General features: G+C 60.1%; 2 protein-coding genes across 2 annotated transcripts; one reads left to right on the forward strand and one right to left on the reverse strand.

The window, feature by feature from the left end:
* RNF126 (ring finger protein 126) lies at positions 1–7,459 on the reverse strand. The gene is made up of 9 exons (XM_027901006.1): positions 7,359–7,459; positions 4,708–4,766; positions 3,331–3,394; positions 2,623–2,864; positions 2,010–2,078; positions 1,857–1,926; positions 1,559–1,652; positions 1,018–1,133; positions 1–816 (listed from the first exon to the last, which is right to left on the reverse strand). Exons 1-9 carry the CDS (start codon positions 7,431–7,433, stop codon positions 664–666), a joined length of 942 nt encoding a protein of 313 aa, XP_027756807.1. The 5' UTR covers positions 7,434–7,459; the 3' UTR covers positions 1–663.
* A 7,769-nt stretch (positions 7,460–15,228) lies between these two features.
* FSTL3 (follistatin like 3) lies at positions 15,229–22,836 on the forward strand. Its single transcript, XM_027901011.1, has 5 exons — positions 15,229–15,307; positions 17,242–17,427; positions 20,086–20,301; positions 21,319–21,546; positions 21,635–22,836. Exons 1-5 carry the CDS (start codon positions 15,250–15,252, stop codon positions 21,685–21,687), a joined length of 741 nt encoding a protein of 246 aa, XP_027756812.1. The 5' UTR covers positions 15,229–15,249; the 3' UTR covers positions 21,688–22,836.
* Positions 22,837–23,511: the final 675 nt, after the last annotated feature.

Below are 23,511 nucleotides of genomic sequence, written 5' to 3' on the forward strand. Positions count from 1 at the left end.
TCGCAGAGCTGAAATGTCCATTTATTGACAGCAGTAATAATTTAAGATTATAAAAACCCTTTCAGTGTTGAGTATCAGCGGGCAAGGTTATAAAGAAAAATAAATGGGACTTGAGATGGGACAGGGATCCCGGGGTCTATTTGAGAGTTCCTGTTTCAGTGACAGCTATGGTCCTCCCCAGCCGAAGATCCTGGAGGGGAGGCAGCATCCTTACGCTTCCATTTTAGACTTCAATCTCCAAAGCAGAAAAGATAGTATCCAAGGGGAGGAGGAGCAAAAGAAATAAAAGAAGGGGATCTCAAATTCAAACCCATACAAACAACTTTTCCTTTTGGGATTCAACCACTCGCTCAGCACCTCGGGGTTCCCAGCTGGGAGCGCGGCAGCCTCGCACTGCAACGGGTAAAGTCCACGCACAGAGGATGTTTTTATTGACAGACAGAGCTCTTTCCCCCCTTTTTCATCACAGAACTTGAGGCTTCTCATCTCTGAAGGACCCAGAGTCTCCGTGTCTTCAGAAATCAAAAGGGAATTCTGGGGGCACTGCTCCCCCCTTGTCCCCTCCCCTCGCTCTGTTCTGGAAGCCCCTTTGGCTGCTTGTGGTGGCCAGGGAGGGAGGGGGGACAGTGGAGGGGGCCCCGGGGACAGAGGGTGCGTTAAGATTCATGAGTTGTTCGATGAGTTTTCATTACTTGGTGAGCTGGAGGAAGAGGAGGAGGAGGAGGATGACGAGAAGTTCATCCCTGTGAGTCCTGGGGGGTTTGTGGCAGTGTTTTGTCCACTTAAACTTTTCCGGCAGACGGGACACGTGTCATGCTTTGAGGAGCAGACAAAAACAAAACAAGAAATATGGAAAACAGGATTAGAAACACGATATGGGAGCAGCACTTGAGGAACAGGATGGGACAACACTCCATCCTCTGATCAAAGGCTGTTTGTGGTTCAAGTCTCACAACGGAGGTAGGAAAAGAGGGGAGCAGAGGTGCTGCATGCCCTGGGCACTGCCCTCACACTCACCTGCTCCAGCCATGGGACAACGCAGTCGTTGTGGAACAGGTGATTGCACGGTAACTGCCGCACGTTCTCCCCGACTGTGTAGTCTTCCTTACAAACAGGGCACTCCAACCCGGAATCTGCATCGCACAGGGAAAGCCAAGCACAGCTGACAATGGGGGAGAGAATGACAGACAAAGCCCCCAACTCAGGACCCATCACTCCCTCCCCTTTCCCAGCACTGCTCCAACCCTGCCGAGAGGAAAGCCTGGTGCTCTGCAGTCACTCGCCCATCACACCACCTCCCCCCACCCCGGTCTGCCTCATCCTTCCCCTCCCTTCTGCTTTTCCATCTGAACTTCTCACAAGTTTGCCTCCACAGGGCAAATCCATCCAGGCTACACTGATCTTTGTGTGAGTGTAACAGAGCCACTTCAGCTCTCTCCCCTCCTTGAAATGTTTTAGGCCTTGAAGGTACAAGCAGACAAAATTCAAGTCCCAAGAAAACATTACACAGAGCTTCCAGGGAGCTCTCTCTGCATGGCTGCCTGGAGCAGACACATACCTACGTGCTCCTGTGTGATCTGTATGGTGGGGAGGGCCTGGATCTTCTCTTTGTCCGCTGGTGGTGGTCCAGTGTTTTCAAACTGATTCAGTAACTGGGAAAACAACCAGCCAGGCAGGCAGAAGGGAGAGGTGAGCTCAGCAGTACACAGAATCCACTTGTTTCCTGAGCCAGTGCACTTGGGCCCCCATCGCACACACTGCAGACTCTGGTTCCTATTCCTGCCCCCACAGTCCCTCACCCCCTGCACCACCACAGGTGCTGCCCCTGGATGGAGACTGGTAAATCCCAGTCTTACCTGTGTGATAATCGCATCCAGGCCGTTGGCACCCCAGGCGTAGTCCATCGGATTTGAGTGCAGGACTCCCCTGAAGAGCAAGGACAGCAAGTGAGTTCATCCAGGAGCACCACCAAGACACTGCCAGAGAGAGCAGCACATCTTCCAACTCACCAAGGGCCCAGGCCTAGGTTTGGAATTGTGGTTGGTGCAATAATTCCATTGACCAGCTGCTGAATAATTCTGAAAGACAGGAAAACCAGGATTGTGTAAGAATTAGTCTGCTGGCTCCCTGCCCAGCACCCCGACGTGGAGGGAGAGGCTGAATGCTGTCACATTGTCAGGGGAAAGAAAAGATTCCCTGTAGCAATTGCAGCTTATGGAGTGATAGGCCGTGGATAAAGTTTCAGTATTTGATTCATAAGGGGACAATTCCTGACACGATAGGCTCCCAGAATGCAGTTACACAAACAGTGTCTGGTGCTTTCTGCTGTTTCCCCTCATAGCGAGTACAACATTTTGGAAACAACCAGGGAATATTTTCCCACTGCAGGACAAAGTCCCAGCCACAGGTCGTGTCAGTGCTCAGGTGAAAGAGCCCCAAGAGACCCCAGGCAGGAGCTGCCAACAGCATCAGGCCCAGCTGGGACACAGTTGGCACCCACGGCAGTGCTGGAGAGCTTTGGGATGCTGCTCCCCAACCCAGGGGGAAAGGTACAGGCTGATGTTGAGCCCGGTCTCATCAGACCCGCAGGGCTCGCTCCCCAGGCCCTGGAGCCATTCTCACCCTTCCAGCGTGGGGACGCCCTCGTGCCGGCCCGAGGCGCGGCGCGTGGCCAGGCGGGCGCGGGGCTGCCTGGCGCCGTAGCGGTGCCGGGACTGGTGCTCGCGCTCCCGCCGGTTCTCCGAGTCCCGGTTGTCCTCCGGCTGCACGTTGGACCCGAACGGAAACTCAAAGCTGTCATCAAAGAACCCGAAAGCGAACTGGCCATAGCCCTGGGGCAAGGTGAACAAGTGCTGATCCACGTTCTGAGAGGGAGGGAATGCAGAGAACAGATTGTGACAAGAGAAACAGCCCTCGGCTCCCACAGCAACCCCCGGGCCTGTGGTGACACTGGGACTAGCGTGCCCTCGGTAGCAGCTCAGCGAGGAACAGACATGGGAACTGCACACAAAGGCAGAAAAAAACCAAATCACAGTTCCCTGGTTTCCCTTTGGTGTGTCACTGCTGCTTCTGAGCTGAGGCTACTGCATAGCAACACACCCAAATCCTGCTGAGCCCCCTCACGACAGGAATCAGCTACAAGTGATGGTCCTACGTAACACACGCAGCAAAAATACGGCATGCAGAGATTCCAGGAGCAGCATGTGGAGGATATATATTGCTCCTTTCCAAATTCTGCAATGATCTGGGGAACATTTAAACAATGTACTATTGGAAAGATACTCAATCCAATGGCAAAGCAGAAGGTGTTGAAAGGGAGAAAGGACTTACCTCAAAAGGATGCCTGCTCTGATCAGCAGCTGACGTAGAGGAGCTGGTCTCATTGTCAGCATTCCTATGGGGAATGAAGAACGCCGGTAAGACTCAGAAGCTGCTATAGGAAGATTTGCTGTCTCCCTTCCCTTTAAGGTCTGCTCCCCTCCCCTCCACCCCAGGGCAGGGGCAGCTCCAGACAGAACCCGGTCCTCTTTTGGCTGCTAATTTTCTGGTTGCCCACATCAATTTTCATTTCTTCCTCCCTGAACCCTTCATTTTCCCACATCGTCACCCATCTCTCCCTACCCTAGGTTTTGATTTCACCAAGCTGCGGAGAAGTGCCTGAACCACAATACCAAGTAAGGATTCCCTGCACAACCTACCTCAAACACATCACAGAAGCCTCCAGAGCATCAGGAAGACTTTTGATCGCCATGACTCCAACACACGTAAGTCTAATCTTGAATCAAAGAAACCTCTCTATTGCAGAGGCATGTGACCCAATGGCTCAGGATATTGGGAAAATTCCTAATGCTGTCAGGCTTCTGCTTTCAGAGCTGCAGAAACATTGCCTGCTCAGTACCCCACTCTACGTGTCTGCATTCACAGTAGTGAAACCACTGAGATTCAGCGACCACGCGGCTCTCCAAGGTCACAGGAAATCACCAAAACAGTCACGATCAGCCAGGATGGATTTTTAGGCTTCATGGTTGGTGTGGTCTGACCAAACATCACCTGGTCTGTGCAGAAGCCCCAGGCCATGCACACCACCATGCTCAGCAGGCAGCAACACCCACTGCCCCCTGGCCCATCCCAGAGCCTGTCACAGCCCACAAATGTGACTGAAACATTTAAAGACATTCCTGGTGCTCCTGCCTGCCAGTAAGCTGTCCCACCAGTGGCAGTAGGGCAGCACAGGAACGTGCATTTTGTTGCTCCAGGGCAGAGTCCAAAGTCTCAGCCACAACACTTCACTGTTTGTCCCCAGTGCAGTCACTACTCCCACACTGAGGTGTCCGTGCACTCTCCATTCCCAGATTTCTCTCTGGGGTTATTTCTGCCCTGATGACTCAGACCAGGTCAGAGCTGCCATGCACCATAGGGAAAGCCTCCCTACCACTTCTTCATGTTTGTTTGAAATCACCCCATTCCTGCAGTGCCCTTCACCAGCGACACTGGATGCTCAGGACACTCGCATTCCCATGGCAGATTGACCTGTGGGTGCAAACCTGCCAGTGATGCACTACGACCCCACAGTGAGGAAAGATGAGCCAAAGCTCGGGCAGAAGCAATAGAAACGGTGTGTTTGATCCCCAACTTTGCCTTTGAACTAGTAAGAGAGCAAAGCAGCCCTGGCTCACTCAAGCACCAGTCCGTGGGGCAGCACATTACCTCGGCTCCTCGGGAAGCTCTTCAATAAAACCAGACTCACACCGTGGGCAGATGTAGTCCTGTGGGAGAGGAGACACTGGATAAGAGAAGGAAGTGGTACCTCAGAGCTGTGCGTCAGGAACCTCAGGGTGTGACAGGAGGGGCCTGGTCATCCCCAGCACACGCCGTGGTTCCAGAGCCAGAGAGACCTCAAACCCTGACACTGGCTTTCCCCAGGCCAGCAGGGCCAGAGTTTGGCCAAAGCCTGCAGGAGCTCGGCTTGAGAATGATCAGGGCAATGCTGCTAATCCCCAGCACAGACACAGCATTAGACACAACTGATGCAGTTCTGATGAAGTGAAAGCAAAACCCCCATTGCTCCCTGCACAGCAGCTCTCAAACGCTGGCTCTGGGGACCAGGAAGCGAGGCGGGAACGGCAGCAGGGGCTTGGCAGTGTCACGGTGCTCAGGGAGGCTGACCCCGCTCACTAACACAGCCTGGGGTTCACAGCACGAGGGGCACGGGGACACACCAGGCCATTCTGCAGCCAGGACTTCACACTGGTACGACCAGGACTCACCACAGACCTGCTGCCACCCCAGTGCCCCGGGCACTGACAATGGAGCGTGTGGGGAAAGACAGGCTGTGTGTGCAGAGCCTGTGATACCTATTCCCTCACAATCCCCACAACCACACTGTCCTGAGCAGAGCAGCCCAGAACACTGGAGATCCTGAAAAGGAATTGCTTTACTTTCCAGTGCTCGAGGAACAGAAGCACCACAGAGCTGACTGCGTGCCCAGCCACGCAGCGGGCACACACCACCCCAAATCCCTGTGCTGGCAGAGCTAGGCTCAGCTCAGAAGGCATTTAAGAGCTTCTAAAAATAATACCACTTCCCTTTGCTGCTGCTGCTGCGCTGGAATTGGCACAGCCCTTCGCCAGGCCAAGGGATTCCCCCAAGGAGTCAAGGCCACCAGCCCCGGGGACTGCCCTGATACAGCCCCTGGGGTCGCTTCCCCAGCCCCGGCATCTGACCTTGTGTGGAGCACAGCCCGGAGCCACAGCACCTGCCCTGCCTGCCAGGGAGATACAGGAGCTCCAGGGACAGACTGGGACACATCCCTGCTCCCTCTGCCACACAAGACTCCCTGTCTGCTGCTGTGAAACAACCAGCTCTGCCCCACTCACACCAGGCGTGAGCTCAGGAACGTCCATACCCCTCGGTGCCCAGCACAGGGAGCTGCAGCAGTTGCCTCTGCCCAGGAACACCCCTTTGCTGCCCACCACCACAGACTGGCACAGGGGGAATGGCCCCGGCCTGAGCACCCTGCTCCTCTCAGCTCCCTGCTCCAGGGAGCTGGGGGGGGGGTGTGTGTGCTCGCAGCCAGCTCCAAGCACAGGGATCAGCACATTCCTCTGCAGCTGGAACAGCACAAATGTCAAAGTTTGTTGTTTCTCAGCTGTTTGAGTCCCTCCTTTGGCAGTTCCTGTCAGTGAGCGAAACCGAGTGAACTTGGACCCCCAAAACAAGTTCATGAACTCAGTTACGCAGCCCTGAGGCCCCAAAGGCAGCACTTGCTCCCTGCCCAGCCCAGCACACACAGCCAGGTGTGCTCAGCTCAGCCCAGCCCAGCACGGGGTGTTGGAGCAGAAACAAATGATGGATATTGCAGGTTATCCCCTGGCTCTCCCCCAGCCTGTCTGTCCTCAGCACGAGCACAGCCAGGCGTTTGTTCCCACACTCACACACGAGCTGGGAGCCTCCAGCAGGGCCCACCCTGGCAAAAGGACAAACTGCACGTCACAAACCGACCGCCCCCCGCAGGGACAGCTCTGCTCGCCCGTGGGGACTTCTCAAGCGCAGTGTCAGCAACCAGCAAAGGCTTGTTCAGACAAGACGCTGTGAAAAGTGTCAGGACAAAGAGACCGGCAAGACCCTCGGAACCGCACGGAACACCTCAGCACACCGGGGGGGGAGCAGGTGACCCACCAGCTCCTCCCCGACAGCCCACGCTCCTCGGCCACCCACCCCGGGACAGGCTTCGCACACGCCGGGTTTTGCTGGGTGATGAAAGCACCTGCCCAGATGCCTACACAGCACTTCTGCCCACGTATCACCCGCGCACCTCCCTGTGTCCCGGCCACACCACCGCGGGGCTTTTCTCGCGCTCACTGAACGCTGCTGAGAGACGGAGAAGAAACCCCGCGGCGCTCCCCTCGGCTCCGGATGGGGTAAGGCTGCCCGGGCCGGGGGTGTCACCCCTGGACAGACCCCCACCCCAGATCCGCTTGGTGGCGGGGCCCGGCGGTTCCCGTGGGGCGGTCGGAGCGCTGGAACGGCCGCGGGACCGCCCCGCCCAGGCCCCCCCGTCCGGGCCAAGGGCCCCTCCCGCCGCACCGCCCCCGCCCGGCTGCTGCCCCTCGGCCAGGGCGGCCCGCTACCCCCGTTCCCTCGCCCCAGACCCCCCCAGCTCCTCCCAACGCTCCCGAGCCCCGGTGCCACGGGCGGAGCCCCCCAGGCCCCCCTTCCGCCCTCCCCGGTCCCGCCGCCCCTCAGGCCCCCCGGGCCCCTGAGGCCTCCCTCCCACGTGCCCGCCCCGCCGGGGCCACCGGCCGGCCCTGCCCGCGCCCGCCTCGCCCCCCAGTCCCCCCGGCGGCCGCGGCGCTCACGGGCAGGCGCGGGGCGATCTCGGCCGAGCAGCAGTGGCAGAAGAACCGGCCCGGCTGCGGCGACGCCTCCGCCATCTTCCCTGCCCGCCCGGCCCCGCCCCTGCACGCGCCGCGCCGCCGACGGCGGCCGAGGGCAGACACGGGACCGCGCGCTGCACAAACGCGGAAGGAGGGGCGGGGCTGATGGGCGGGGTTGGAGGGAGGCTCCGCCCCCCGAGCGCGGGACGGGACCCCCGAGGACGGGGACCCCCCGATCCCAGTCCCTCTCTTAGCCCCAGGGCAGTGGCCCCACTGGACCCCCGGGCTTTAAAATATCAGCTCCTAAGCTCACTGACATATTTAGTTAGTTATTTTCTCTTTAAGGAGAAGAAAAAAAGAGCAGGGGAGAGGTTGAGCCCCCTCCCCGTGAGAGGAAAAAGGGGGGTATTCCCAGTGAGTATCCCAACATTTGCTTAAGATTGCAGTAGCCAGAAAGGAACGCGGATGCTCCGTTTTGGCAGAAACCTCTCAAGTAGGGTATTTGCCTCAGACCTCACCCCTTGGATGCTCGCAGGTGCTGGGGAGGTTTTGGGGGGCAAGAGGTGGAATCTCTAATTTTAGGGGCTAGGAATCCCTCCTGGGGCTCAGTTCAAGGCCAGGGTGTTCCCCAGGCTGCAGGTTTTGAGAGAGCAGGTGGTCTGCCTGGCCCTCACTGGGGTCCCAAGCCCCACGGGCTGTTGCTGTGGCACCGCTGAGCCAGGGGTTTGGGGTGGTGTGGCTGAGGGGGGCGTGGGGGTATCCACACATCGTGGCTGTGGGCTTTGGGGTGGTGAGGCTGCGGGGGGTTTGGGAGTAGCAGAGCAGTGGGGCTTGGGAGTGGCAGAGCTGTGGGGTTTAGGGGTTCTGCATGGTGGGGCTGGGGGGTCCTGGGGTTCGAGTCCGTGGCACTAGCCCCGCTCCCAGCAGGTGGCATCTTCAGCCCAGGATTTGCTGCTCCAGCTTTGTCGGGTGATGGAGCTGGGGAGGCATTTGTGGAGCAGCTCAGGAAAGCTCGGCAGGTCTCCTCTCCTTCTGCCGCAGGGGGACGGGGACAGGGTGAGACGTCCTAAACTGGGCGCTGGTGGGACAGGGCTGGGACAGGGCTGGGTCACCGGTCAGCGACTGGGAGAGCTCGGTGATGGGGTGGGAATTGCAGCCGTGGCACAGATTGGCAGCGCTCAGCGGCTGATCAATGATCCCGGGCACTGATAAGGCACCTTGGCATTTATTTACAACCGACGAGGAAACGGCTGCTCCCGTAACCCTTTTATTTGGGAGGTGGGTCCAGACAGTGCGTCGTGGCCCAGCCAGGAGCCAGACAGAGCCCGGAGCCTCCACAAGCCCGCGGCCCGGATGGGGCATTTCGTGCCCCGAGGGAAGCTCCTCACCCGTGTTTCTCTGTGCCCTGTTTCGAGGTGTGAGGACAAGTTGCCACTTGATCAAATGGGTGCCGGTTGCCTGTGGGATGGGGAGGGAAGGATCCGGCTCCACTGACTTTGTCCCTCTGGAATTCCCTGACGCAGGAACTGTGGAAACTGAACGTGGCAACACTCGTTGGGATGCAAATGGCAGCGGATGCGAATGCACATGGAGATAAGGGCAGCAGAGCGGCTGCAGCCCCAGTGCCTCATGCACACAGCAGTGGGAACGGCCTCCCAGAGCCCCCTGAGCCCCCTGAGTGTTGGGGAGTGCAGCCCCTGGGCACAGGCAAAGCCCCCTGCCCATCTCTCCCCATTGGTGCTAAACTCCCCTCTCTGGGGGTTGAGGCCCTGATTTTAGCCCTGGCCACAGTTCCCCCCAAAGGGGGGCACGAGGGTCCCCGGGCAGGTGCAGCCCATCTCTGTCACTGCTCAGGCACCCCAGGATCGGGGGTTCTGGGCTCAGCTGTCCCCTGCCTCTGAGCAAGCCACCTCTGGTCGGGAACAAATTTGAGTCACCCAGGGAAGGATTTTCCCACGGTGCTGCAGAAAGGCAAACTGCACCCTCACCCAGGAGAGCTGACGAGGAGGTGACACCTCCCCGCTCAGTACCGAGTCATCCTTACACAGAGCCCGCTCCCAAACGGGACGCCCTGCTTGGGTGAGAGAGGGAGCTTGGCCAAGGGCAGTGGAAAATATCCCAGGGCTCCCGCTGTCTGAGGGGACAGGACAGGGTGGGAGACTCCTCTGGCAGCTTGGAGTCACGATGGACAGGGGTCCCAGGGGTTGGTCCTGGCCTCTGGACCCTGCACTTCTAAACAAAGCAGTGGCTGGAGCTGAAGCCCCTGTGCTGCCTGGCTGTTGGACCTTTGGGGTGCAGCTCCAGGCACAGCCTTGTCCCGGGCTCTGCCTTGAGCCCTGGGAATCACAAGCACCTCCTGGAGCCAGAGCTGCTTCCAGCACAGTTCCTGCCAAGTGAGAATAACTGGTGCAGCTGGTCTCCCTGCTCCCCTCCACCCAACATCATATATAATTGCCTATTTTAATTAATAAATTGGAGGCCACTCAAAGGAAAGCGGTGAGATTCCTTACAGACACTGTAGGGATTGTCTGCCCGCCCCGAGCCAGTCGTGTCACGGTGGATTTGAATCGGTCTCCTTTGAATTTCTTCAGACAGATCGTGAGATTTACATCCCCCACCTCATCTCCTGGAGCCTCGCACCTTCAGGCTGCAGGTCTGGATCCCACCTGGGATCCAGCAGCAGCACAGGCCAAGCCCCAACCTCACTGCCTCAGGCTCTGAGTGCTGAGGGGCACTGGCAGTGGGTGGCCCCCAGCCCTGCAAGGCTCTGATCCCTGGATTCGGGATGTCCCCAGCAGCAGGGCTGGTGGCATCTTGCTGGTCCTGCTCTGGCCCCCCTGTGCCATCCCAGTGGCCCACCTGACTCTGGGAGCAGCCAGGGCACAGGGGCTCAGGGGAAGTTCACAGTCCCTGGGGGCTGCTTTTGGCCTCCACCAAAAGTTTCCCTTTTTTTTTTTTTTTTTTTTTTGGATTCTTTGCTTTTTTATGCTTGATTTAAACCATTGTTCTTCAAGAGAAATTTTAATGCGAAAAACATGTTTTTCTACCAATTGCCAGTCTGGCCAAGCAATCAGGCTCCCTGTCTGACAGGAGCTGTGTGGCAGATGGGGGCTTCAGGCAGGACATGACCTACAGTGGCTCTGCCCTTCAATGGCCCAAGGGACTGGGAACCTGCAGGACCACCAGGCTGGCGGGACCAGGGTGCCACAGCCTTATCATAGTGCCCACGGGGTCCATGTCCTCCACCTGGTTGGAATGGGAGGAGGGCAGCCAGCAGCCTCGCTGTCCTGTCCCAATAACCAGCACCTTGTTCTGGGAACAAAGATCAGTGGAGCAACCGCTGCCCTTCCCAGTGCAGCTCTGCCTCCTCCGTCAGTGCCTCTCCCCAGCCTCACTGAGGAGCCAAAGGACTTCAGTGACCTGGGAGGTTTTCCCGATTGCCGGCTCTGCTGGACCCAGTTCAGCCCCACATGGTTTCCTGTTCCACAGTGCTGTCAGCTCTCCCCTCCAGGCTCGCTTTGCTCCTGCCCTGCACCGTGGCGGAGGCAGAGCTTGTGCTGGGAGCCCACGCGGCTGCCGGTGCTGACTCACAGCTTGTTTACACACACACACACACACACACACACACACACACACACACACCTGTGTCACGCGTGGCCGAGCCCGCCCGACTGACCCGCCGGGCCCGGCCGTGTGGGCAACGGGATCGTTCCACAGGGAGCTCACTGAGGCGTCTGTAAATCCATGTGCACAGACAGGAGAAGTAAAACCAGAGCCAGCTGGGGGCCATGACCACGAGATGTCTACTCCTTATCGAGAGGGGCACATGTCGTCAGAGTGGATGGGACAGGACATCCTTGCTGGCTCTGGCCGCTGCTTTCCTGCATCCCAGCCTTCCCAGTCCCCTCTCCATGTTGCTTGCACCTCCTGAATCCAAGCACCAGCATTTCTCCAGCACAGACAGAGCCCAGAGCATCTTCCACCAGTGTGGGGCAGAGATGGGGACACTGAGATGAAAGAGTGAGAGAGAAGAGGCCTTGGAGGAGCGTAGCTCTTGCCAGGGGCACCCAAAGCTCTGAAGAGGGGGAAGACATTGCTGAGGAGGGGAAAGGGAGTGAATCCCCCCAGGGTGATGTTTCCTGGGGTGCTGGGGTCTGCAGGGCACTGGTGGTGCTGATACCAGCAGCAGGGAGGCACTCTGGGTCTGGGCATCAGCAGGAAGGATCAGAGTTCGATCAGGAATCAAACAGAATGGGTGATCAGATTTGGAGGGGCAAGTCTTGGGAAGGTATGTCAGCCTCCTGGCCCTCCCTGCATGCCGGCGCTCCCGCCCTGCCCTCCTTCATCCGCAGAAGTGGAAGTGTCCCAGGAACATGAAACGATTACTTGGCGAGGAGAATCCAGCTCAGCACTTCTTGGCATTTGTTCACAGCTTTCATCTTCAAAGCTCCTTGCAAACATTAGCAAACTAATCCCTGCAACCTTCCTGGGAGATAGCGCAGGATCAAGCAGAGGAGCATTATCTCGTCTCAGCAGATGGGGAAACTGAGGCACACAGCGGTGACGCTGTCGCCCCAGGGCGGAGGGCGAAGCTCCGTGTCAGCGCTGGGGGTGGAGTGTGGCCATCGGGGTGCAGCTCACGCTGCTCCAACACTCTCTCCCCAATTCCAGTGACGTGGCCAAGAGCCACAAGCACCAACCCAATTCACGGGGCTGGAGCTGTGAGGACACGGTGGAGAAAATCCTGCCTGAGGGTCAGGGCTGCCTGCAGCAGCCCCGGGGCTGTGCCCTCAGTTCATGCCCTGCAGCAGTCACTCAGCACAGTCTCCAGCTCTGAGGGATGTGGCTGAGGCTCAGTCCCATCGCCTCTCCTGGGTGCACACTGAGCCCCAGCACGGGCCCTGCTGTGCCAAGCCCGGCTCCCACCCCCAGGGCTTCCTGGGGTCTCATGGCCCAATGGATACACCTGAGCCAGGGCTGAGGAGCCCTTACCCACAGCCCCTCTCCCCTCTGCTGTGTTTGGCAGCACCTCCTCCTGCATGGGAGAAACTCGGGCATCCCCCTGCGGAGAGGAGTGGGGCCAGGCCCACCTCGCTCTGCCATGGCAACATCCACCTGCCCACGGATCTGTGCTGGCAGTCTGAAACCTCTGCCCTGACCCTGGGCTCTGGGAGAAACACTTCTCAATTGAATGTCTTGTTGCAAATTGCAGCTCTAATTGGTTTAGCAGAGTTTAATTAGCCTGAACTGATGAAAGAGGCGAGATTCCCTCCTTAAAGGAGCCCAGCAGCAGGATGCACCAGCCAGGGTTTGGGAGGAGAACGACTGCATCTGAATCTCATCCCAAAATCCTGCTGCAGCACTGACCCAGCATGGCACCAGTGCCCAGATGAAAGGTCAGATGTGAGGCTGCCATTCACTGTGCCGCAAAGGGCTCCTTTGTGCCTGCTCCAGCGCCTCCCGCCGCCCCCAGCCCCGGCTCCTTTGACTTCCTTCGGCTGCTGCAGGGCTGCTTTCCCGCAGATCCCAGGCCGGCTCCTCATTCCCCTCCCTCCACGGGTGTTACTGGGTCTCAGTCATGTCCCAGGCCATCCGTGGGGTGCAGGGAGGCAGAATCACCCTGTGTGCAAGATTGGTTGGTGGAACTTTGCTCCCAGCTTTGCTTGAGAACCAGCTTTGACCACCACCTGCGGCATCACTGCAGGCACGTCACTTTGGCTGCAACCAGGACAAGGGCAAGCGGAACCCCCAGCATGGTTTTCCTGGGAGCAGGGCAACCTTAGCAGGGCTCTCAGCCCCCTTTAGCTCAGGGATCCAATTACTTCCCAGCCTCCAGGCTCCTCCTGCCTTACATCAGGAGCCTGGCTGCTCCTTGACAGAGGCAACAAACGCATGCTGCTCCAAGCGAGGTCCGACCCTTTCCCTGCCAGAGCCGGCGGTTGTGCAACCCCACTCCGAGCCAGGGAAAATCCCTTCCTGGCCTCTGCAAGCTCCTCTCTATCCTCGAGCATGTGAGTGAGTGCATCACCACCCGCTCGCTCATGGACATCCCGCTTGGAGGTTTGGCTTCCCAGCCCTCTGCCCTTACATGGGCAATCACTCCGAGATGGCTGAGGGAGCCGGGTCATGCCAGCCGGGCCAGGGCCGGGAGCAGCGCCGGGGCCAGGGCCAGTAACACACCAGGAGCCTGTGCAGGCAGGGGCTGCCAGCTCTGTCCTTCCCCCAGGACCCTCTGCTGTCCTGTGTGTGGAGCTCCTGGCCCCACCAGGAACGCCGGTGGGGAGGCGCCTGCAGGGCTCCTGCAGCTGCAGATGGCACTGATGTCACCTGGGGTAAACCCATCCCTCCCCATTCCTGACCCCTCCCTGGGGGTGCAAGGGACTGTATGGGGAAAAGGGGGGGAAGATCTGCCACGGTGAGAGACAGCTCGCTGGTCAGAAGGACAAAGAGAGGGATGGAGACTGTGATGGTGCCAGCGGACATACTGCTCTGCCTGTGCTGGCAACTGGCATTGCACCCGCTACCCCCGCTGTGGGACCCGGGCTGCTCCATGTCCCACCAGACCAAAGCTGTGTCCAGCCACATCCTGAGCCAAAGCAAGCTGCTTGTGCTGTGCTGGCACCACTCAGAGCCAGGAGGCTGCTGCTGGGCCAGAGGGGTGGTGCAGGGTCCCTGGGGCCCTGTGGTCGGGGCCCCTCTCCGAAAGAGCCCAGCTCAGCCCTGCTGAAAACATGACCTCAGCTGAGGCCAGTGCACGGGGTGAAACGTTCCTCAGCTGTGTGACCGCGAGCTGGACACGGCGCTCAGGACTGAGAGGGCCCCGGCCTGGGGCAGAGAGCTGTGTGTCCCCGGGACTCTACCTGGGGAGCTGCGTGACAGCTGTGGGCCCTGCTGCACCCTGACCCCCCTTCAGACAGGTGGGCAATCTCTTTGTGGTGGCACTGAGCAAGAAGCAAGGCCAGGCAATGCCAGAGACCCCAACCTGCCTTGTCCTGGGCTCCCCACTGTGCTCCCCAGTCCTGTCAGGAGCTCCACAAAGCCCAGGAGCCCCTGAAAGTCTGGCAGTATTGGTCCCATCCCAGTTGCCCAGCACAAACCAGGCCACGCAGGGTCCAGCATGTGTTTACGAGCCAGAAGAAGCAGCTCTAGTGGTAGTGGGGACAGCTGGGGAGAATGGGGGTAGCACGTGTCATGGGAGTATGACCCCGCCGGTCTTCTCCTTCCCCTCCTTGCCTGGCAGGGCTCAAGTTGGTGCCTCAGTTTCCTTTTGGTTCGTTGGAGGTGATGCTGGGTGCCAGCCGAGCTGCAGGGGTGTTTGGGTAGCAGAGAATAAAGGAGCCACATGAGACAGCCCTCACCGTGCCCCCGCTGCCAGCCGGGCTGCTCCGCGAGGAGGAGGAGGGCAGGACGAGGCGGACGCGGGTTCATGCGAGGATGGGTGTGGAAGGCGCAGCCGTGCGGGTGGCACAGGGTCGGGTAGGGAAGTGTTCTGGGGTTCCCCACACCTCGGGGTCTGCCCGGACACTGCTCTGCTTCGCTGCACACCGAGCACGGGGGCACCCCCAAACCCTCCCCGTCCCATCTCAGTCCCTGGCTGCGGGTCCGTGCCCGCTCCGGGGGAAGCACGGACCCCCCCACTGCCCACTCGGTGACGATCAGACCCTCACTGCCACCCCCACGCCCCCGCAGTCACCCCCCTCGCTGCCCCCCGACTCCAGCGCCGCTGCCCCCGCCCCGGCCCCCCCGCGCCGCCCCGCCCGGTGATTCACGCCTCCCCGCCGCTTTATAGCTCCGTCGGCCTCGCCGCCGCCTCACAGCAACAGGTCACCGGAGCGCCCCGGCCCGTCCCGGCCCGTCCCCGCCCGGCCCGGCCATGCCGCTGCGGCTGGCGCTCTGCCTGCTGGCGCTCTGCAGCCCCGCCGCCGCGCACGGTAAGAGCCGCGGGGTCCCGCTTCCAGCGGGGGTCCCGGCGCAGCCCGCCCTCCCCGTAGCGCCGCTCCCCGCCAGCAGGTGCTCAGGACGGGGGTGGCCCGGCCCGGGGTCGCGGTGCCGTTATATCGGGCGACTCCCCCGGGCACCTCTGTCCCGTCCCGCCGGGCAGATGCCGAGCTCTCGGCGGCACAAACCCGCTTTAACGGGCGGAGCGGCGGCTGCCCGGTGCCCGGCGGTGCCACTCGGGCGTCCCGGTCCCTGCCGTCCCTCCATCGGGCGGGTCGCGGGATTACACGAAGGGAGCGAGAGCCCGGGGTCCCGCCCGGCCCCGCTGCCGCGTCCCGCATCTCGGCGGTGCCGCTGCCCGGGATCGGCATCCCGCACCCCATGTGCCCCGGGAGTCCCCGTTCCCGGAGGCGGCAGAGCCGGCTCGGGGCTGCGTAGCCCCGGTGGGACGGGCCAGGAGTGGGGCCGGTCCGTGACCGGGGTGTGGAGTTCGCAGCTCGGAGCCTCCCGGTTCCGCTGCCGGTGCTAGCGGCTTTCGCCGTGCTTGGGCGGTGTCGGGGCTGTGGGGGAGGACGTCCCGAGACCCCGAGTCGGGGCTCCATCAGCCCTTCCCAGAGCCGCGGAGCCGTGTGGTGCTGCTGGTGTCTCCTCTCCCGTATCGGAGCGGGAGTTTCCATCATCCCTTCGCACGATACCGAGCGTTCCGTGGGGAGTGGGGGCCGCGCGGTGTTGTAACGGGAAACTGGGCTTGGAAGAGCAATTGAACAAATCAGTGTAGGATAAACCCCCCGATGGCAGCCGCGTGCTGGCGCTGCTGGTGCTGCCCCAGGTGTCCAGGCACTGGTTTCCGCAGCCGGAGGATTTGCTCCATCCACGGCTGCCCCGCGGATACAGCTGGGCTGGGAGACCCATGTGCTTGTGACTGAATCAAAATCGTATGCGAGGGACGAGAAAAGGGGGGTAGAGGGTCTAGGGCGGGCTCCACTTTGGGGCAGGGTGAATCCTTGCCCTGGAGGGGAGCGGCTCCCCCCTGGCAGTGCAGGACACGTCCCTGCCCCCATCTCTCCCTCCCTCCCATCTTTTGCCGTTTAACAAACCTCAAGCGCAGCTAATGAGAGCACGAACCCAAATAAGCGTCACAAGAGGCTGGTTTGCAGAGGCGGAAATTGCAAAGAAACCACTCACAAAAAAAAAAGAAAAAAAAAAGAAAAAAAGAAATCTAACTGATTCGCTGGTGGGTCATGGAACAAACAGGCTTTTGAGTCAGAGCGATCTGGTGCCGCGGGGCTGGCCCAGACCCAAGGGCTGGGGCAAGTGCCCCACGCTCCAGCCACTGGCTCAGATGCTCCTTGCAGAGGCCGTGTGTGTGTCAGGTCCCCGTGCTGGGGAACGGTTCCATTCCTCCATGGGGCCACTGGCACACACCGGGGGATCCAGAGCATGATTGCCCACTGGCCCTGCTCTGCCTGACCACCCCCATGCTGGGGTCTCCTCTCTCTGGGGCCGGCCAGGAGCTGGGCAGAGATGGAGACAGGGAGGGCAGGGAATAGGTAAACTGCAAGCCCAAGTAAAATGCCCTGGCCTGCTGGCTGGGCATCTCCCAGCGCATCGCTGGGTGTGCCGGCATCCCTGTGGTCCCTGTGCTGGTTTTGGACCTGTTGGAGAAAGAGGGCTGGCAGCAGCCCCAGGCGTGGACACGGAGCTGCCGTGCCAGGGACCCTTAGGGTTACCTGCTCTGGGACAGCTCTCGTGCCACAGGAGTGATGGGAGCTGGAACAGAGTGTCTCTGGGTTCCCCAGCTCATCCCAGGCACCGGAGCAATCTCTGTGCCTCTTGCCCAAGGTGGTCCAGCCACAGCTGGCATCTTGCTGCCCTTTGTGGGAGTCTCAGCACAGGAAGGATTCCTTACCCTCTGCCCTCTCCACAGGTGGTATCTGCTGGTTGCAGCAGGGGAAAGAGGCCAAGTGCACCATGATCCTGAAGACAGGTGTGACATGGGAGGAATGCTGTGCCAATGGCAATGTGGACGTGGCCTGGTCTAACTACACCTACCCAGGCAACAAGATCAGCCTGCTGGGCTTCCTGGGGCTGGTGACATGCCACCCCTGCAAAGGTGAGTGGGCTGGGGAGTGAGGGGATGCTGTGGGGCTGAGCTCCACCCATGGGGAATGCTCAGAGGCTGCAGCTCCAGGTGAGGCAGCAATGATGGGGCTCACCAGACAGGGCTCTTCTGGGCAGTCTGGGACAGCACAGGGACCTCAGGGACTGCTGACCCCATGCTCCTGCTGCTGCAGCTCCTGGACAGATGCTGCTGTGGGTCAGAGCTGGCGGGACAGCCTGCATCCCCTGGCTGCTCTCATTTTGTGTGTATTTTAGTTCTCTCCCAGTGGAGTAGGACGCGTGACCCGGGTCTTGGCCGGGCAGCCAAGTGCAGGGAGCGGAGCTGGGCCTGCCTGTTCCCAAGTTAACCTCGCTGTGCTGGGGCCTCCTGCCCCTGCCCTCACCACGGCTGCTCAGGGGGAAACTTTGTCAGGTTTTTCTAGGGAAAAAAGATCTATTTCTTCCCCTCTGCTCCCCCTCGCTCCTCCCAGCATGTGTGTGAAATGGCTTTATGTAACGGGCAGTTCCAGAAGTGGAAACTCTCCAGCTGTGAGTTCCAGCCCCACCAGATGTTTTGGTGTGTGCCAGAGGCGCGGATCCCCCAGCACTTTCGAGGCTGTGTGAGAACACGCTCTAGGACCTGCTGCCTGCAGGAGACAGGAGCAGGGATTTGGAGGGTCATGTTGTTATTTGCTTAAAGGGGGAAAAGGTTCTTAACAAAACCACTTCCTCTGGTTCCCTGCACTCCTCGGACCCATCCTGGTGCAGCTTGGGGTTGCACCCCATGCCAGCCAAAAGCTGAGCGAGATCTGGCCCTGGCCCCATCCCTGCTTGGCGGAACTGGGAGCACTGGGACCCTGTCCATGGGCTCCCCCATGCCTGGGGCAGAGTGCAGTGGGGACAGACAGCCCTCGACCAGGAGTCTGCCCTCACCTCTGCAGAGAGACTGGGAGGCATGGGGGCTGCCAGTGGCCACAGACCATAGATGGGGCTCAGGATCCTGGGATTTACTGCGGTCTGAGAGCAGGACCTTTAGGGAAACTGCTGGAGAGCCTGCACAGCACTTGCACCACAACCCCCCACCGTCAACCAGCCCCTGCCTGTCCCATCCAGATGGAGCTGGTGCTGCTTCTCATCAGGCCCCAGAGGCCTTGGAAGAGGGTGGATAAGAGGAGCTGTGCTCCCACTCCCTGGGCTTGCAGGGTTGGAAGAGGTTACTCTGGGATAAAGTGGGCTGCAGCCGGGACAACCAAGCCCCATGGGGAGGTGCTGGCCAGGCCCTGGGGGCTCTGCAATGGGTCTCTGGGAGGGAAGTGAAATTCCTGGCTCCAGCTGCTGGAGACATAGTGTCCCCTCCAAGGACCCAGTGCAGAGGGGGGCCAGGTTGTGAGGTCAGGGTCACAGGCAGATTCTCCAACCGCTCCTTCCTTTTCTGGGACTGTCTGGACAATTGGACCCCGCTCTGCCAACAGCATCTCCGAATGGAGGCTGATGAGGGTCCTGTTTCCTCTGGCACCCCTGGGACACAGAGCTGTAACCCTCTGTCCTGGGGTCCCCGTGTCTCAGGCTCTCCTTCCCTGGGACAGGCCCCAGCTGTGGAAGTCAGAGAGCAATCCGGGAAACTGTTTTCCACCAGGGAATTTCCCCCAGGGTCTGCTGGGCCAAGCAGGCAGGGAATTTCCCCTTCCTCCTTCTCCTCCTCCTCCTCCGTGCTGTCTCCTAAGGTGGCCCATCTCCCACAGGGAAATCCCCCTCTGTGCCTCCCGAAGCTCCCAGCACACACCCTGTCTGCAGGGATCCTTCCTGCTGGGGGAGAATCCCTGTCCTGGGAAGCCTTTTAGTCTTGCGCAGTGGGGGTGCTGCTTGGTCCGAGCAGTGTCCGTATCCCGGGGAGCTCAGAGGTCAGACCCTCCACGGTGAGTGCTGGGTGTGCTTTGGGAGGCAGAGGGGGTCCAGCTGCCCCAGACAGAACCCCTGTCCCTGCTGCTGACCCCTTTGCCTTTCCCTGCAGAGGCACTGGTGTCTGAGCCCCTGGGCACCAGGATGGGCCCCTGCTCAGAGCCAGTGGCCCCTCTCCATCCCTGCTGGCGTGGGCATGGCCCCGGGGCACCAGTGGGACCCCCTGAACCCGGCCCCCGTGCTGGCCGGGAGGTGACCCGGGGGGACAAAGCATCTGCCTGTCTGGGGACCGACGCTGGCTGCTGCCTCCTGCTCTTGTGTTCCAGTCACAGAGGGAGACAGGGCCAGGCATTGTCTGCTGGGAGCGGCATTCCCAATTGCCCGGGCAACTCACGAAGCCCAGCTCTTTCTGGAGGAACCAGGGCCTTGTGGAGATAGATTTTTCCATTGCACAAGAGAAAGAAATGACTCCTTCCAAAGAATAAATAGATGGGAAGGAGTGAGCTGGTGCTGAGCCGGGGCTCCGGCTGGGGTGAGCACTGGATGATTGCTCAGAGCCACAGCCAACGACCTGCTCCTTGGCGGAGCTGAACAGATCCAGATGCTGCTGGGGCAGCTCAGAGTCAGCACGTGTGCCGTGGCCCGGGGGGCATTCGGGACTGTGCTGACCCCGTCCTGCTCGGTGTCACCCTGGGGATGGGCAGGACAGGCCCTTCCCTGGTGGGGGACAGCCTGTGCCATGTCCTCATGTGCTGCTGCTCTGTGTCCCCAGAGAGCTGTGAGGGGGTGGTGTGCGGCCCTGACAAGGTCTGCAAGATGAAACACGGGCGTCCCCAGTGTGCCTGTGCCCCAGACTGCTCCAGCCTGCCCCGCAAGCTGCAGGTCTGCGGTTCTGATGGCTACACCTACCGGGACGAGTGCGACCTGCTGACAGCCAAGTGCAGAGACCACCCTGACCTCGAAGTGATGTACCAGGGCAAATGCAAAAGTAGGTGCAGTTGAGCCCCACCCCGCTGTGTCCCATTCCTATTCTGTCCCTGTCCTATCCCCATCCCCTGTGGTCCAGGGAGAGAAGGTCCATCCCAGTGCAGAGTCTCACCTGCAGGACACAGGTCCCGGTGCCCAGTAAGGGGACACTGTAGCCTGTTGGTGCTCTGGGGTTTGGCCTCACTGCAGCCTGAGCAGTAACAGTCCCTAAAATGTCATTTACAAACGTCAAGCCCCTTTTTTTCCTCTTTTGTAAAGGGCGCAGTGATCCTCCTGGCTCTGCCAAGAGCTGTCAGAAGGATTATGGTTATTTTTCCAGCCCTGCTCTCTGGAAGGCTTTGTCTGTCAAGCTCTGGGCTGAGCAGGGAAATGTGGGGCAAGAAATGGGAGTTTGGGAGTTGCAGATGCCAAATCTTCCAATCCAGCAGGGAAAGAAAGAGAGGAAGGTGGAGAGATGATGGGAGTGCCTGAGCCCGCAGTGCCACCACCTCCCAGCAGAGCCCTGTGCAGGACCTGATCCTGCCGCACAGGCTCCCTCCACCCCCACGCGCCCTTGCTCCAGCGCTGGGTCGAGTCCAGGGTGACCCTGCCCTTCCCTCTTGCCGGGGCCAGCACGGCGGCTGCCAGCCTGGCTGCAGCAGCTGCTGCTTCCCTGCCAAGGCACCTGCGTGCGGCCGCTGGCCCGGCCAGGTCCCGCCGCGCCAAACGGGCTCAGCCCCGCGCTCCACCACTGCAGCTGGACCTCAGCTCCTCCCGTGCGGCAGAGCTCTGCCTGGGGCTGAGCCTGAGGGCCACGTGCTCCCTCACACTCAGAATGTCCACCCCTGCCAGCCCCTGCCCTTGGGAGCCCCATCGATGGGGGAGACTGGGACCATTCAGCTCCTCTCTGTTCCCCAATAGCAAAAGTCGGGAGGTGACTGGGTTTCCTTGGGATGGTGTTCGCTGTCCACCGGGGTTGGGGGAGCCGCAGGAGGGGTGGCCTTCCTCGGGTCACCCCAGCCCCTGTGCTTCCCTGCAGAGTCCTGCTCCAGCGTGGTGTGCCCTGGCACCCACACCTGCGTGGTGGACCAGACGGGCAGTGCCCACTGCGTGATGTGCCGGACAGCTCCCTGCCCCGAGCCCACCAGCCTGGACCACGCCCTGTGTGGCAACAACAACGTCACCTACCCCTCGGCGTGCCACCTGCGGCGGGCCACCTGCCACCGCGGCCGCTCCATCGGCGTGCGCCACTACGGGAGCTGCTCAGGTGAGCCGGGCAGGGCGAGGGGTAGAGCATGGACCTGCAGCCCCTGCTCACCCCTCACCCCCTCCTCACCGCTCCTCTCTGCTTTCAGCTGCGGCCAAATTCTCCGCAGAGACGGACAGCGTGGAAGAAAACTACGTGTGAATCCTCCCTGGGCCGAGCCGGAGCCGGGAGACAGGGGCATTATGTGTATATTGTACAAACCATATACCTGATATTTATTAAGATAAAAAGATCCTTATTTATCCCTGTGTATGTTATGCAGTCGCAGGGGGCTCGATTCCCATCCTGCCAGCCGGGGAGCAGGGGTGGGGGCTCACGGCCAGAGAGATGCTGAGTTGCCCTGGGATGCTTCGGTGCCCACCTAGTGCCCGGCAGAGCTGTTCTCTGACCAGTACCCTTCCTTGCTGCCAGTGTGGTGTGGAGGGGTGTCCGTGGGCCCCCCCCATGTGTCCTTGGCCGGCAGCCCTGGGCCTATTTATTTTTGGATTAATTCTCAGTACTCTGCTGACGTTTCTGGCTGGGACCTCGAAGTCTAGAGGGAATCTGTGCTTTTGCCTTCCCTGAGGGGCTCAGCCCCAGCTGCCAGCAGCAGGAAAGGCAGTGCATGCTGCATCAGTTTGGAGAGAGATAGATATATATTTTTATATATATTAAAAAAAATATATGTATGTTATTGTCTCCTAAAGTTTCAGCATGTGTGTGTTCAAACAGATTTCAGTTTAGGTCTTCCCAGCCCATTCAGACCAGGCTCTCACCGTCTTCGGAGGTGATGCCGGTGCCCTGACAGCTGGTGCAGTGGCAGCCCTATCTGGGGGGCAAGGCCATTCTCCCTGGACCACTGAGCCCCCACCCAGAGCCCATCACCCAGAGCAGCTGCCCCCAGCCCTCTTCATCCCTCCCTGCCAGAACAGCTTCAGATGAAGCCCAGGCTGCAGGGAGAGATGGCCCTGCCCACCCCTCCAAGGACCCCCCCACCGCAGCTGCAGGGCCCTGTACCCCCTGCTCTGCCCACACCTGTATTTATTTTTATTCCTTCTCGCCTTTCTTCTGTTGTCACCTGTGTAAATACCAGCTCAGCTCTGACACCAAAAAGCTCTTGACTTTATATAAATATAATTTTATATATATATATTACATATAAAAATACCTTATCTTCTTCTTTTGTATGAGTGGATTCTGACCCTCAAGGCAGACGCTTTGGGAACACCCACATTCTCTGCTCTGTATTGTTGGGGCATTTTATGGCTGTGTTAGAGTTGGATTATAATTATAAACCAGATTAAATGGTGCTGTGGGTCTGGTTTTGTTGGGCAGGCTCTGGGGCCGCAGGAGATGTTGTTGTCCCTGGGGCTGTGCCCCTGTGCCGGGCTCTGGGGCTGTGGGGAGCCCCCAGCAGCGGTGAGGAGCCGCATCCCATCTGCTCCGGCTTGGCGCGGGGGTTCTCCAGCCCGGCCAAGGCTGCTCAGCGCAGCGGGAGGGAAGGGGAGAGCAGGGAAGAGCGAGCCGCGACGCAGATAAATCTGTTCCCAATCTCGGGCTGTGCCATGAGGGTTTGGTATTTCACAAAACAATTCCTGCCGGTAATTGGGTCCCGATGTGGGATGCTTCCCGGGCGGCAGCCTGTGGCTTGACTTGCTGAGCTCCACAGGAACTCCCTCAGCTGCATCCCCTGTGTTGGGGGCCAGCATGGCACAGCCCCCTAACCCCCACCAAGCCCCTCAGAACCATGCCCAGCCCAGGAGTGCATTGCAGAGAATCACTGAATCCTTTAGGTTGGAAAAGACCACTTAGATAACCCAGGATGGTCATGGGACTTTCTCCTGCAGCCCCTCCCTGTCTGCCCAGCTCAGCCACGTCCCCCTGCTCTTGGGGATGGGTGTACAGGAGTTCCCAAAACGCTGCCCATGCCCTCCTGGGTGCCAGCGCTGCTGCACACAGTGGTGTGTGGCCTGGGTTCCTCCCCGC

This window comes from Empidonax traillii, unplaced genomic scaffold, assembly GCF_003031625.1.
Source record: "Empidonax traillii isolate 1590-97213 ecotype Southwest subspecies unplaced genomic scaffold, ASM303162v1 scaffold761:size885847, whole genome shotgun sequence".
Classification (NCBI taxonomy): domain Eukaryota; kingdom Metazoa; phylum Chordata; class Aves; order Passeriformes; family Tyrannidae; genus Empidonax; species Empidonax traillii.

Bases quoted from the DNA above. Each gene is read 5' to 3' on its own strand.
- FSTL3 (XM_027901011.1), top strand. From the start codon at position 15,250: ATGCCGCTGCGGCTGGCGCTCTGCCTGCTGGCGCTCTGCAGCCCCGCC. The intron at 17,428-20,085 runs GTGAGTGGGCTG...CTGTGTCCCCAG, and splicing joins GACATGCCACCCCTGCAAAG to AGAGCTGTGAGGGGGTGGTG. The intron at 20,302-21,318 runs GTAGGTGCAGTT...GCTTCCCTGCAG, and splicing joins GTACCAGGGCAAATGCAAAA to AGTCCTGCTCCAGCGTGGTG.
- RNF126 (XM_027901006.1), bottom strand. From the start codon at position 7,433: ATGGCGGAGGCGTCGCCGCAGCCGGGCCGGTTCTTCTGCCACTGCTGC. The intron at 1,927-2,009 runs GTGAGTTGGAAG...CTTGCTCTTCAG, and splicing joins AACCTAGGCCTGGGCCCTTG to GGGAGTCCTGCACTCAAATC. The intron at 1,134-1,558 runs GTATGTGTCTGC...TGTGCGATGCAG, and splicing joins GATCACACAGGAGCACGTAG to ATTCCGGGTTGGAGTGCCCT.